Source organism: Eulemur rufifrons, chromosome 15 (assembly GCF_041146395.1).
Source record: "Eulemur rufifrons isolate Redbay chromosome 15, OSU_ERuf_1, whole genome shotgun sequence".
NCBI classification, from domain to species: domain Eukaryota; kingdom Metazoa; phylum Chordata; class Mammalia; order Primates; family Lemuridae; genus Eulemur; species Eulemur rufifrons.
Window position 1 is genome coordinate 42,388,283 of NC_090997.1, and position 15,667 is coordinate 42,403,949.

The 15,667-nt window shown below is 37.1% G+C and overlaps 1 protein-coding gene across 1 annotated transcript in view; it reads left to right on the forward strand.

Annotated features, from left to right (window-relative positions):
- The first annotated feature begins 708 nt into the window (after nucleotides 1-708).
- CYB5R4 (cytochrome b5 reductase 4) overlaps nucleotides 709-15,667 on the forward strand; it is a 79,512-nt gene continuing 64,553 nt past the window's right edge. The window contains exons 1-2 of the mRNA XM_069488359.1: nucleotides 709-814; nucleotides 5,204-5,357. Coding sequence (XP_069344460.1) covers nucleotides 740-814; nucleotides 5,204-5,357 — 229 coding nt within the window. The 5' untranslated portion in view covers nucleotides 709-739. The remainder of the gene's footprint in view (nucleotides 815-5,203; nucleotides 5,358-15,667) is intronic.

A 15,667-nucleotide genomic window follows, 5' to 3' on the forward strand; every position in this document is an offset into this window, starting at 1 on the left:
GTACCTTCCAGGAAGACAGGAAGTTATATGAAGAGGAAGAATTTGTGAGTGGATGAATAGAACAGAAAGAGGCTTTTCTAACACTCTTAGTGAAGGAGACTTTACTAAAAGGAGTCTTTTACTCATTCGTCAGTAATCAGCGAGGGTGCTTAAAGGTGAAGTTTTCTTCTTACCCCTCAATAGTGGCTGTTGGCATTTGATACTTTCACTCTTAAAAGTGAGAAGCTCTCTTTCCTATACAGCCTAGTGCTTTACAGGAGAGAATTTCAGAGAAGCCAAAATGCTTTAATAGTGTTATTTTATTCTATATATCAAGTACTGTGATGGTACTGCTTAGCAAGGGATAGACATTGGTGTTTTGGGTTAACAGGATTCTTCAAGAATTTATTCTCAGATTTGGTCAGCACTAGGGCTAGTGAACAGCTTCACTCTCTGATCTTTCCGTGAAATAGCTGTCACCTCCGTCCAGTGCTGAAATTCGGGACGCAGGACTAACTGAGCATGCGCACTTTCCTCGGTCCCGCCCCAACCGGCGCTCTCTGCGCCTGGTTGGCTCCGCCCTCCGCGGGCGTGCTGCGTCAGGGCGCGCCTCACCCGCGGCGACCCCGGAAGTGGGTCGGGGGCTTGGCCTCTGCCCGGCCCCAGAGCCGGAGCGGGAGGTGCTAGGTGAGAGGGGTCTAGACGAGCGAGGCCGTCCGGCGGCGGACCCCGGGCAGGGCCTGCGCCAAGGGGGTTCAGGATGCTGAACGTCCCTTCCCAATCTTTCCCGGCCCCCAGCTCTCAGCAGCGCGTCGCCTCCGGGGGGCGTAGCAAGGTAAGCGGGTGATACCAGCCTAGCCTAGCGCTCGCCTCTCGCCGGCGGTTTTAGCTCTGGCACACTTTGTTCTCTCCTTTTTCCGCTCCCACCTCTTGTGCCTCTCTCTAGCTTTCATTTCTTCCTGCCCTTGCTGGCGACCTCTTTCTAATCCCACGCTGTCCCTCGTCCTCGAACTCTTCTAACCTCCCTCCCTGTCTCTAGTCTCTGTTTCCCATTCCTTTATCCTCCTTTATCCCACTTTGTCAGTTCCCTTCCTCCAAGTTTTCCGCTAATTAAATTCAAATCTGTATGACAGGGCCAGGCATTGTGCTTGCTGTGTTATAGGTACTCAGTATTGGCTTCCTTCCCTCAACCTATCTTCTCTGTTCTTTTGTTCTTCACCGTCCGAAGGAGTTGTGAGTGATGTGGGTTTCCTCGCAGAAGGGAAAGGCTTGGCAGTGGCGACAGTGACCATCTGTGCAAGAGTGGGGACTTCTGGAGCTAGGGGAGATTGGAGAAGGTCCCAACAGGTTTACAGACGCTTCTCTCCAAGTCATACTGCTTTTCTTCTTTCTTCTGGCACCTTATTGTTTCATCACTGCCTTCTCTACTAGTATCACTTGCTGACTTTGAAGCTGATATTACAAAACTCTTGAGTTTTTTTTGAGCATAGTTACTGTTAGCAACAGGTGGAATACTGTAAGAATGTATTTTATATTTGCAAAATTTAATACAAATTGTGTCCTGTGTTCCTTTCAACATGAATGTTGCTTGCTTCCTCATTCTGTAACCTCATCTTCGTATTTTGTTTTTGAGACTTCCACCTACTTGGGCCACTCTTTCTTCTTTTCATTTCCGGACTCTTGAGTCTTAGCATCATTTGGGTCCTCCACCGACTTTTTTATTTTTCTCCACTTAGACCTGGAGTTCTGATCCAACATGAGAATATGGGCTCAGGAATCTGTAGCTTTCATTAGCTTTTCACCGGTCTGTAACCCCAACTATAATAATAATAGCTGAGATATATTAAGTGCTTACTGGTAACTAAAGTGCTTTACATGTATTGACTCATTTAATCTTCACAATGATCCTGTGAAATGGGTACTTTTATTATCTACATATCACAGAAAAGGAAACTGATTAAGAAGTGTTGCCTTAGGTCATATAGGTTTGTAATGTGGTTCTGTGAAATTTCATTAATGAGTAGGTATATCTTTCCAGTCATCCAGTCGTGTGTCTTCTCTCTGGTATCTGACCTCGTTTTTTAAGCTAAATAGTTTACTAAATAGTATAGCCTTTCCAGAGAGAATCTCTGAATTAGAATATGAGTTGTTGCCCTTCTCTGTTAATACTACCAACTATGTTCTCAGCATCCATTTAAAGGAGAAAATACAGAGACAGAGGCACAAAGTCGCACAGGTGGTGATGGCAAAGGTGAGTCTTTGGTCTAAAAAGAGAACAAAGTAAGGTTATTGTGCAATCCAAAGAAAAACTCAGACTTCATTCATTTCTCCTTTGTGAAACAAGATAATTTTGAACATGTTAGAAACTGAGTCAGGATTGGGTGAAATGGGTAGAGGTTGGAAAAATAGAACCTAGTTGGAAGGGTTGTGTATTATATAGCAGGTCCTTGCATAATGTCATTTTGTGCTAACGTTGATGAGAAGAAAAATTAATTCCTGGCTGAGGCCACTGTTTTTGTGGAGTTTGCATGTTCTCCCCCATGTCTGTGTGCGTTTTCTCTGGGTACTTTAGTTTTCTTTTACATCCCGAAGATGTGTGTAATAGGTTAACTGCTGTGTCAAAATTGCCCCAGTCTGAGTGAGAATGTGTATATGTGTGTGTGTGCATGGGCTGCAATGAAGTGGAGGCATATCCAGGGTTGGTTCCCGCCTTCTGCCCTGAGCTGGGGGATAGGCTCCAGCCACCCATGACCCTAAATTGGAGTAATGGGGTAAATAATTATCTTACTTGTTTTTATTAATCTTAAAGGTATGCATAGGTCACATTTATTTCAATTTTAACATTAGGAGAATTCTGGTCTTTAGAGTTTGGTAATGTTTTTGTGACCAAAAATATGCTTTAGGAACTTAATTCCTGTTTATAGCAATTAGTCTATGGTAAAGTTGATTCACTTAAAGTCCCAGTTTCCAAGAACCTATGGATTACATTATGTGAGGACTTACTGTAATTGTTCAAAAGCATAGACTTTGAAGCAAGAAAGATCCAGATTCTTTTCCCAAATCTACCACTTAATCTCTTTGAGTCTGTTTCCTCAGGTGTTAACATACCCATTTTACAATATTGGTCACAGGATTAAATGAGATAATGTTTCTCTTAGCACAGCCTTGGTAAGTACTCAGTAAATGCTACTTGCCCTGTGGGTTTTATTCAAACCTCACAGATTTGTATGCATTCAGTCTGTGACAGCTATTATTATTTCTACTAACACTGGTAAATAAATATTTATTGAGAACCCGCCCCATACTGAAGGTATAGTCTTTGATTTCAAGGAGTTTAGTCTCATAGGCTGCATAGACAAGTAAACACTCAGTTATAATGTCATAAGTACTACCACATAGTGTTATGGCCACAAAGGCATTGGGGTCATGGAAGTGGAGGAAATAATGTTGGAGTTAGAGATGTTGTTAGGGGCGAAGTTGATCTAGGCAGAGAAGCAGCACCACTGTGAGCAAGTGCTTGAATACAATCAAGGAATCAAAGAATCAGTTCCCATTTGGCTAAATCATATAATGGGAAGGAGCTAAAGTTACAATGGGGAGCTAGTGAGGTAAACTATGACCAGATTGTGAAGACATGGTAAACCACTAGGGAATTTAGAGTCATTATTATCAAGTAATTTGGGGAGCTCCTGAAGGAGGGAGGGCTGTGATTTGCGTTGCATTTCCAAAAGATTAACTATTCTGTGGATTAAGGAATGGAGAGAGACCATCCATTTTGTTTTGGGATGGGAAAGATCATTTTCTCACACTTTACTTCATTTATTGAGACCAAGAGACCTACTTTCAGTGACGGTCGAATGGAACGTTGTAGATTAGTAGGATGGAATGTAAAATTGGAAAGGCACCACAAACCTATTAACTTGGTTACCTTGAGGGTAAATGGATACATAAAATAAGCATTCAGGAAAGTGAGATGTATAAACTTTTTTGAATGTGCCTGCTTTTGCATTAAGCATTCTTCTGGTACTATCTTACAAACTAGTTAGACAAGTTTAGACAGTTCTGTAGAAATGTCTTGAAAAATTTCCACTGTGTTGTCTTAGCTTGTTAAAATGCTAATAATACCTCTTATCTAAAAGCCTTGAAAATGTATTTTGTGAAACAAAACAAAATAAACCCCCCACACATCCTGTTATTAAATTTTCTGGGCAGGGATTGGCAAACTTTTTCTGCAAAGGGCCAGATAGTAAATATTAGTATTTTAGACTTTGAGTACTTCGTAAGGTTTCAGGCTCTTTACCACCACTTGTGGAAACTATTCTTAGCTCAAAGGCTATGTAGAAATAGGTGCAAGCTATAGTTTGCCAACTTCCCTACAGTGTTACAGTTTTATTATTTTCCACTCTTTGATAAACCTTGTTTCTCAGTGGATTGTTAGAAAACAGATTGCTGGCTAATGATTTCTCATGTTCTATTTATATTAACAATTCAGAAAATCAACTCTTATCTTTTCTTCTATCAAATCTCTTTTGATTTTTAAGGTGAAGAAATTTCAGTTCAAATTGGTCACTATAACATATTAGTGACAGAGCCAGGACAAGAACGTGTTTTCTGGTTTTTGGTTTAATACTATTCCTATTATATATATCCCTCTATAGCTGTGGGTTCTGAATCTTTGGATTCAACCAACAGCAGATCGAAAATATTTGAAAAAACAAAACAAAACAAGTAACAATACAACAATAAAAAATAATACAAATAAGAAACCAATATAGTTTAACAACTGTTTACATAGCATTTCTATTGTGTTAGATATTATAAGTAATCTACAGGTGATTTAAAGTATATGGGAGGATGTGCATTGGTTCTGTGCAAATACTATGCCATTTTATTTCAGGGATTTGAGCATGTGTGGATTTTGGTATACTGAGGGATGACTACTGTGATAGCATTGTGATAAAAATTTGTGTGACAGAATTTCTAAGCCCAATCTTGTAGCCCAGGTATTTTAAATATTGTTCTATTTATAATTCAAATATGGCAAAAACAATTTTGACAGCCTCCTAAAGCTGTAAGAGGATTTGTAGAATTATTAGATTTGAATTTTATTATCTTTTTAAATGGGATTAAGAGTAATGAAGTAGCTTGAAGACAAGCAGCAGGAAGGAGAATGGAAAGTAAGTAATTTGAAGAAGCCAATTTAATTCTTCCCTTTTTTTTTTAGGTACCTTTGAAACAGGGCAGAAGTCTTATGGATTGGATTCGACTGACCAAAAGTGGAAAGGATTTAACAGGATTAAAAGGCAGGTTAATTGAAGTAACTGAAGAAGAGCTTAAAAAACACAACAGAAAAGATGATTGTTGGATATGCATAAGAGGTAGGTGATATTTATTTAATATTTCAAAAAATTTCACCTGGGCTTTCTGGTCATAATGCTGTATAACTCCATAGTCATGTTATTTGGTGATATGATTCATATTTAGGTAACAAAAATAAGCCTTGTACTGGATAATAAATTATATAATTCTGACTTGGAACAACACTTCTTCCTTAAGTTACCATTACATTCTGATGCAGGAAATAGTGAACTTCTGAAATGAAAATTTTTGTCTAGTATGCTTGTACTGCATTCCCTTTGAAAGGAAGCAAGTGTTTGCCAGGCAATGTAGTGCAGTAAAGTTATTCAGTAATACCCAGTTTATGTAGAGTAACTTTCTACCTCAGTACCTTGTAACAGAATTCTGTTGGAAAAAATGTTTCTGAGAATCCAAATTAAACCTCAAAGTCCTGCATTAAAGCCATAAGTTCAGTTCTCTTAACAATTTTTTGTTATATAATGTATGTTTTTAGCAGTGTTAGTTACCTGATATTTTTGAGCTTATGGTAAATGAGAAGCTCCAAATTAGAGATTGATGTGTTGGGGGAGGTGTGCAGGCATACAAGAGAGTAGCTGATAGAAGCAGACCTCATGGTAGCAAACAACCTGACACCTAAGAGAGCAGCAATTATAATAAAATGGAAGACGTGGAACTGTAAATGAGCCTCCACACTGATGTTCTTGAGTCATCTGGATGTGTTTAAATATGTCTATTATCATCTGTTTAAAGAGGAAGGGAAATGTATCATTTTTGCTCTTACCACAATTGTAATTTTATCATTGTATGATTTTGGTTTGTTGTCAGTGATCCTGATTACACTATAGCCTGTATGAGGACAGGGACCATGTCAATCTTAATGCTCTGTCCTGGGAGCCTGGCACATAGAGGCCATTGATATGTGTTTGTTTAACGAATGTTAACACTTATTATTAAGAAGTTTGGGCCGGGCGCGGTGGCTCACGCCTGTAATCCTAGCTCTCTGGGAGGCCGAGGTGGGCGGATCGTTTGAGCTCAGGAGTTCGAGACCAGCCTGAGCAAGAGCGAGACCCCACCTCTACTAAAAATAGAAAGAAATTATATGGACAGCTAAAAATATATATAGAAAAAATTAGCCGGGCATGGTGGTGCATGCCTGTAGTCCCAGCTACTCGGGAGGCTGAGACAGGAGGATCCCTTAAGCCCAGGAGTTTGAGGTTGCTGTGAGCTAGGCTGACGCCACGGCACTCACTCTAGCCTGGGCAACAGAGCGAGACTCTGTCTCAAAAAAAAAAAAAAAAAAAAAAAAAGAAGTTTGGTTACTTAAAAAGAGGTGTGTGGCGATTATCACAGTGGATCAGTGATATGATCAACAGAAAGACACCAAGAAATGTTGTATTAGTTTTCTGTGGATGTGTAACAAAGTGCCACTAACTTGGGTGCCTCAAAAAACAGAAATTTATTATTTCACAATTCTAAAGGCTAGAAATCTGAGATCAAGGTGTTGGCAGGGTTGTTTTTTTCTGAGGGCTCTGAGGAAGAATCTGTTCTGTGCCTCTCAGCTTCTGGTGGTTTGCTGGTAGTTTTTGGAGTCCCTTGGCTTATAGAACATCACACCAATATGTGCTTTCATCTTCACCTGGCATTTTCCCTCTGTGCCATCTGAAGATTTTTTGGTCCATATAAAAACAGCCAAATTTCCTGTTTTTATATGGACACTAGTCATATTGGCTTAGAGGCCTACCCTACTCTAGTATGACCTCATCTCATTTTACATCCACAACAACCCTGTGTCCAAATAAGATCACATTCTGAGCTACTGGTGGGTAGGGCTTAAAGCTTCGAATTTTGAGGGGGACACAATTCAACCTTTAACAGACACAATTAGAGTGTGAAATTTTTAATGGCAAAGGATATGGAAACTCCCCAGCATGTGATGACATAGCTTGCTTCAAGACAGAACAGCTGCTCAACTCCCCAGAGTTCTTCAGGGACAAATAAACATGGATAGTACCAGGAATCTAGAATGAGGATTTTGCCAAGTATGAAAAGCTCCTTTTGCCTTTTTTGTGGGTTTTTTTTTTTTTTTTTTTTTATACCCTCCTTATCATCCCTTCATGCTGTCTGCCTTTTACTAGGTGTACAAGTAACTGGTACAAAATGACCTTTCACTGTCACTGAGTGCTTTCTGCTAGACTGGGTGAAGTCAAGGTCAGTTTCTCAAGAGCATTGCTCAACTGGCCCAGGCTGCAGGCATGCCTGAGCTCTGTTTCTGCAGTAGGAAGCCACTTCTGCAGAAAACTTGATTACATGAAACCTTCATATCCTAGTGAAATTAGATAAATAAGGCATTTTTAGAGTAGAGTCATCATAATAAAGTTATACTTTTATTATTCATTTGATGTATTGATGGGGATAGGGATTGGATTGCTGTGTTTGAAAAGTAACATAGGCTGAATATCCCTTATTGGAAATGCTTGGGATCAGAAGTGTTTTGGATTTCAGACTTTTTCAGGTTTTGGAATATATGCTTAACAGTTGACCTTCCCAAATCAGAAAATCCAAAATTCGAAATACTTCAATGAGCATTTTCTTTGTATGATGGTGGCGCTCAAAAATTTTCAGATTTTAGACCATTCTGGATTTTGGATTTGAGGTGCTCTGCCTGTACACTGCTCCCAGTTATATATATCCTATAATGATTCAATGTATGGCACTTCTTCTGGTAGGGTTGTTGATTTAATCATGAATTTTAGAAAAGTTTCTGTTGGGGAATGTGTTCTACTCTATCAATAGTTAAGACTTTTCTCCCTTTGCAAAATAAGATGTTTCTTTTTTTTTCTTTTTGACAGATTTTTTTTTTTTTTTTTAAATCAAGAAACACTCAATTTAGACCCTGCCCTTGGAGCAAGGCTAAATGCATGTTAGACAGTAGGCTGAGTGAAGTGCCATAAGAAGACTACAAAGAAAGTGATAGCAGATTTAAGGGAGGGTGTTGGTGTTAGGAAAATCTGGGGTGCTTTTTTGATGGTTATAAGCCTTGAAGCAATGGACTGCATTTCAACAGGCACTGAGGAAGTACATCCAAGTGGAAAGGCCTAAACAAAGGTGCAAACACAGAAAAGCTTGAGGTGTTTTGGAGCTTAGGTCAACCATGGATAACAAGAAAGAAGTCTGGAAGGGTATGTTAGGTCAGATTGTGGATGAGTGTCAAAGCCCGACTGAGAAATGTGTTCATTTAAATGCAGTGTGAGCTATTGAAGGGATTTGAGTGTGGGGAAAGTATGGTCAGAGTATGCCTTGGAAAGATTAATCTGGTGGTAGGTGTAGTAAATTGAAATGGGGCAAGGAAAGCATTTAGCTCATTATAGAAGTTCAGATGGTAATAGGAGGTGAACCAGGATGACAGTAGGATGAGTGAGAAAAACAGATTACTGGTAACTTCTAACATGATCCTAAATGAAACTAAAATAAAATATTAATATGTGACTAAGTGTAATTGTCTTTTTCTTTCATAGCTGTTCTAAGTTAAAATATTACTGATAGTTTCTTTAGCCTTGAAGGTCAGAAATAATGTTTGGACCCAAATTTTAATAAAAACTGTACCATAGAGAAACATGCTATGATTGTGTCATTGTTTTCCCCTTTTTAAGTATTAAGTTCTTCATTTTATAACAATTGCCCCATTTTTAGATCAGGTCTGAATTCAGCTGATCAGGATGAGGGAGACACAATGAATTTCTTCAAGAAATCTTAGAAAATATACAATTTGGTAGGGGTTTTTATGGCTAATATTGGGCTCTGTTTTCTCTTTTTGAGTATGTAGCAACATTTGTGCTTCATGTTCAGTATGCTGAACCTGGTTATGTACCTAAAAATGATGGTAAAATAGCAGGATACCTTCCTGCTTGGATGGTAGCAGGCTGTAAAATGTCTAAAATGTAAAATGTAGGCATTGGTCTGGAATGATTTCTAAGACAGGTATATGGAATTCCTAATTTGTTCATTTAATTTTCACGATTTTATGTAAAATATGTAATTACTGTAATGGAGTAGTAGTTAATTGGAACATTGAAGGAATGTGTTGGGGGAATGGATATTTCTTTTTAAAAAACTTTGTTGAATTTACTATTAACTCGTGCTTTTGTAATTTTCTCCATTATTGCTCTTTGTCCTTTTTTCCAGAATTAAAGATAATTTACAAACATGTGAAGGTTTGAGCAAACATCCAAATCCCTCATCTGTGAGAGCTCACTAGAGCCTGGAACAGACTGTTTTTACTGTAGTATAATATGTTTTATTGTAGTAAGTAGTAAGTTGTGAAGTCATCATTTGGCAGCATGGGATAGTCTTTTTGATCTTTGTGAGGGTGAGGGAAGTATGGCCTGATGCTCAGTAACAGTCATTTAAATAAATGGTGTTTCAAAAAGGTTGATTACAAAGGACTGGTGTCTCTGTTATAAATTTAGCAGATTAGGTCCTCCAAATGGGATTTAATGGATTTTGGTTTCATTTATAATTTAGAAGTGAACACACTTTGATTTCTCCTGATGTTGATTGCCATATACTAGTAAATTGAAGAGACCTACTTGGGGACACTGAAAAAGTGACTTCTTTTTTTCTTTTTCTTTTTCTTTTTTTTTTTTTTTTTTAGCCAAAATGGTGCTTTTAGTATGCTATACACCTAGTGATGGAATTCTGACTGGCTATAGTGCTTTTCTTTTCTTTTTTCTTTTCCCTTTATTATTTCAGAATATTATGGGGGTACAAATGTTTTGGTTACATAAATTCCCTTTGCATTGCCGATGTCAGAGCTACAAGCATGCCCATCCCCCAGAGAGTGCACTGCATTCTTTAGGTGTGGATTTACCCATCTCCTCCTACCCCCGCCACCTGCCCGACATCCTATGAATGTAATTTCCCATATGTGCACATTAGTGTTGATTGATTAGTGTCAGTGATGAGTACATTTGGTGTTTGTTGTTCCATTCTTGTGATACTTCACTTAGAAAAATGGGCTCCAGCTCCATCCAGGATAATACAATAACAGCACATTTCATAGTTGCAAAGATGTGAAAACAACCCAAATGCTCATTGATACATGAGTAGATTAATAAAATGTGATATATGTATACCGTGGAGTATTACTCAGCCATAAAAAAGTGGTGTACTACCTGTTGTAAAAAAAAAAGTGACTTTTAATGGGTCTGTATTTTTAATGTTTTGTAACTATTTTTAAAAACTTGACAAATGGATTCCAAGAAGTAGTATGTAGTCCCATTATGTTTCTGTTATAGTTTTTTAGATTTCTAGGTTCATTTTCCTTTTAAAATTTACTCAGGATAGTAGTATAAGTTTTTGTGAATAGAGTCAATTCTGATTATTTGTGGATTCTGTATTTGCAAATTTGCCTACTTGTTAAAATTTATTTGTAACCTCAAAATCAATAATCACCACACTGTTACAGTCATTCACAGACATGTACAGAGAAGTAAAAAATCTGTGTTGCCTGTCATGCATTTTATTAGCTGGGGTCAAACAAGACAATGCTCTGCCTTCTTGTTTCAGCTGTCATATTGTAAACAAGGGTCACTTCTGAGGTCTACTTAGTGCCATGTTTTTTACATTTTTGTGCTTTTAGTTGGTGTTTTCATCGTTTAAAATGGCCCTCAAGAATAGTGCTGACGTTCTGTATCAAGAAGGCTGTGGGTGTACCTGAAGGAGAAACTAGGTGTTAAATAAGCTTCATTCAGACATGAGGTATAGTGCTGCTGGCTGTCAGTTCAGTGTTTATGAATCAACAATATGTATTAAATAAGGTACCTTGAAACAAGATACAAATATTAAACAAGGTTAAATATTGATTGGTTGATAAAAATATTGTGACCAGAGGCTCACAAAAACCTAACCTGCTATTTTCTCTGGGGAGCAATGGTTCAGTATTCACTAATTTAGTGTTTGCAGCAACTTTATGGAACATAATTGCCATGACTGACAAGAATCAACTGTGTTTCTTTAGACTATCTTTGATTTATACTGCAGTAATGATAAAGTAATGTAAGTTTTATATTTTTTAGGTTAGATTCAAACCCACCAAAAATAGAGATGATTTTTCCAACAGTAAGTTCTTTTCTCTAGGGTTCCTTAGCTCTGTGCTTCAATTCTGTTTTGAGAAACTGAAGTATTATTTATTTCTATCAGAGAAACTTTTTCTATCTGAAAATTTCTTCTGGGAGCAGTTTTTCAAATTTGGAACTAAGGTTTTCATTTAAAGCAATGCACTATCATAGCAATGTAGTATCTAAACAATAATGTAGTATTATTGCAGTTAGTGCAACTATTCTTCAGATTGTCTACTTTATGTACTATCCGTAATACTTTCTTCTTGACAGCACATTTTTGAATAACACTGTTCCTCTGGCAATTATGTGTTTAGGGAATACAAACCAACATTTTTTTAGAGGTATGTTTCCCTTCATTCATTCACTTCTAACCCATAGATTTCTCAGGTTGCCTATTCTAGTCTATAAATGCAAATAATCTTGTCTTTGTTTATTTTATCAGTCCTTCTGTCTTACTGACATCTAAGATTATTTGCTTGCTCTTACTTTCATCCTGTCTGTATGTCCTAAACCAGGGACAATAAATATAATGTGCTTGAATCATTCCCAAACCATCCCCCCCTCCCCTGTCTGTAGAAAAATTGTCTTCCATGATAACAGTCCCTGGTGCCAAAAAGCTTGGAGACCACTGCCCTAAACTGTCATTCACTTTCCTTTCCTTTTTTTTTTTTTTAACTTTTCCTCTCTGTGTATCTTTCTCCCATTCCTTAAAAATCCAGTAGAGGAAAAAACGTGATGGTTTGGGGAGGCTTCATCTAATCCTCAGGTGTTTTCTTTGGTTGGCATAGTGCTTTACAAACTTCAGCTAATATTTTGAAATTTTCTTTGTGGGAGAGTTTTTTTAATTATGTATTACATTTTTAAAAAGGATATAGGTCTATTTAAATTTTCTCTTGCTTTTGTGTCAGTTTTAATAGCGTTTGTCTTTCAGTGAATTTATTAATTTCATCTGACTTACTGAATATATTGACATGAAGTTACTTACAATATTCTCTTACTCTTTAATATTTTTAGGTTCTATGATATACTCTTTACCCTCTTTCATTTCTATTGTTGCTAATTTTTGGTTTCTTTCTTTCCTTTTTTTTCCTGATCAATCTTATGAGTAATTTATCAATTCTACTAACTTTTTAAAGAAAGTAAATTTTGGTTTTAATTTTCTCTGTTGCTTGTTTGTTTTCTATTTCATTGATTTCTACTCTTTATTAAGGAGGTAGCTATTTTAAGATTTTTTTCTTCTAGCACTGGCATCAATATATTTATGAGGATCATTTGCAGTAATGCTCATTATACTCTTGGTTAATGCCTGAATTACTGGGTAATGGCAAATTCAATATTGTGAGTTTTATTACATTAATGTTTTGGTTCTTGCCATTATCTTTTAGCCAGAGATTTTTGCACAGTTGAACTTACTACCCAGTCACACAATTCTCAGATTTTAAATTGAAACCACTTATATGGTTCAATATTTTTAATAGGAAGTGTTTTCTGTTTTTAAATACCTTAGCAGGGTTCATAATGTGTCAGGTATGTGCTATGTGCTTAAGTGTTAATTTTCACAACAGACCTATGAGGTAGGTGTGCCACTTCACAGATTAGGGCACTGAAACTGAGAAAGTATATTAGGGAGTCACGGATATAAGTAACAGAAACCTAGCTTAACCTGGTTTAAGCAGAAAGCAAAAATTGACTAAAAAGTTACAGGTGAGGATCGATGCAGATGCAGGGGTTCAGATCATATCCTCAGGAGCTGCTTTCACAGTATCTTTGGTTTCCCTTCTGAGAGTGCTCTGTTTTGGGAGTAACTCTTCCTTCATAACACCAAGATGACATAGGAATTCCAACCCTAGTAATTTTCCAGTTCTATTTATCTGATAGCTAAAATAAAAGTCTTAGAATTGGCTCTGATTGGCATAGTTTTGGTTATTCTCACATTGCTGGAATAGTAATTCTGTTTAGAGGAAAATGCTGTATGCATTCACCTGAACCTAGGTCACACACTCTGTCCTGTAGCTTAGAGTGGGGCCAAACTGAAGCATACATGACTGACAGGAGAGTGTGGCTCCCTGAACAAAAGTGATGCCGTTGCTGGAAGGGAAGTGGATGCTGGGTAGGGGAAACATTAATGCCCACTGCATTAATGGGAAGTAGAGTAACTTTCCAGACATAGTTGACAAGAATGGAGCCACTATTTTAACCTAGGCAGCCTGATTCTAAGCTTTTTATGCTTAAATTATTACCCTGTACTGCCTCCTCTTTTACTATATTTAACTCTAGAGTTAATCCTGATTTAGCATTTGTATTTGTCACTTTGGGTGACATATATAAATTCATTCATTAAGAAATTAATAACCATGGGATGTCTGTTAACTTGTAACCGTTCTCTTGTGTTAATTAACATTGCTAATTAAGAATCATATAGGATGTCCTTCTGAGACAGTTTTTATCTCTAGTAATTTAATAAAACGTAGTTGCTTTTTTTTTGGTGACTGTATAGTTGTCACTCATAAAAAATAGAGAAGGGAGGTTTTAACTTTCTGGTTCTTTTATTAATCAGTGTTTCTCAAAGGTCTGCTATGTGTCATGCACTGTGCCAGGTTCTAGGGGTTAATATGGAAATTTAAAACAGAGATGGCCTCTACTCTCATGGAATTTACAATCCCATTGGAGAACATAAAAGTGTTACTGCAGTCTGATAGGGTGTGTTAAGGAGAGGTATGCTAAGGGTGAAGATTGCAGAAGATTGAGCTGAGGTCTGAAAGATAAATGGGAGTTAACTAGGCAAAGAGAGGAATGGGAACAATATCCCAGGCTCCAGAAAACATGCAGAGGGGGGACGGTGTGTTTGTATGAGAAAGAAATCATGTACACACACTCATAGATGTTTCCATTCTTTCTTCTCTCTCTTATATCAGAAAGACATACTCGTTTCAAAGACATCATTTTTCTCTAAGACATTTTCTAAGGCTAGTCCCTGTAGGTGCTCTTACTAGTCCTCTCCAGCCTTATCTATGATGTTGCCTACGTTGACACCCTCAGTTCTTTCCTTTCTCCCAAAAGCTTCTTTCCTTCAGTCTGTTCATCTTTGAAAACCTGGCTCAGACCTTCCCGGACTTTGCTTCTTCCCCTGGACTTTTCTTCTTCAGTGATTGGTGTGTTGACCCTTCTTTGTATTTCTATCTTTATTCTTAAATTGAGTTTTAGAAAATTAATATATTAGTACTCTCCCTACATCCCCTGCATCTAGCGAGGGCATGGCTCATGGTTACTGTTCAATAAGTGTTCTTTGAATCATGTGTAGATTTTAATATGGGCAGGACATTTAAAACACATTATGGTAGGGATATTTTAATTATTTCACAACCCAGTTGAGGGGCTTTCATACTTTGATTAATTGTACTGCTTCTTGTTTGAGATATAATAAACTAAACTTTTGATTCAAATTTAGACATTTCATATTTAATGACCTAATATACCATTTCACATATAGTATAAAAACTTTATAATAATATACTTCCATTTCCCTCTTCTGTGCCTTATTTCATTATTCGTTTTACTTCTGCATAAGCTGTAAACCCCACAATGTTATTATTTTTGCTTTATACACTTATATTTTAAAGAGATTAAGAAAATGAAAAAAATTGTCTTTTTTTACTCACATCTTTAACATTTTTAATGCTTGTTATTCTTTTGTGTTGACCCAGATTTCTCCTGAAGAACTTTCCTTAACAGTTTTTGTAGTACAGGGCTGTTGGCAATGAATTCTCTCAGCTTTTATTCATCTGAAAATGCCTTTATTTTGCCTTCATTTTAAAGATAGCTATGTTGTCATTGGTATACAATTCTAGATTGACTTTTTTTTTTTCACTTTAAAGATGTCACTTCATCTTCTACTTTGCATAAATGAGAACTCTGCTTTCATTCTTAACTTTTTCCCATAGTATGTAAGATTTCTTTCTTCTCTGACTGCCTTTAAGAGTTTTCTCTTAGGTTTTCAGTAGTTTATGGTATGGTTTTCCTTGCATTTTTCCTGCTTGGGGCTCTCTAAATTAATTTTGGAAATTTTTTAGCTATTACCTTTTCAAATATTTCTTCTCCTTCCTCTCTTCTTCTTCTGGCATTCTAATTACAAATGTGTTAGACTGCATTGTCCCAGGACTCTTAGATACACCATTGTATTTTTTTTACTCTTTTTCTCTTTGTGTTTTTTC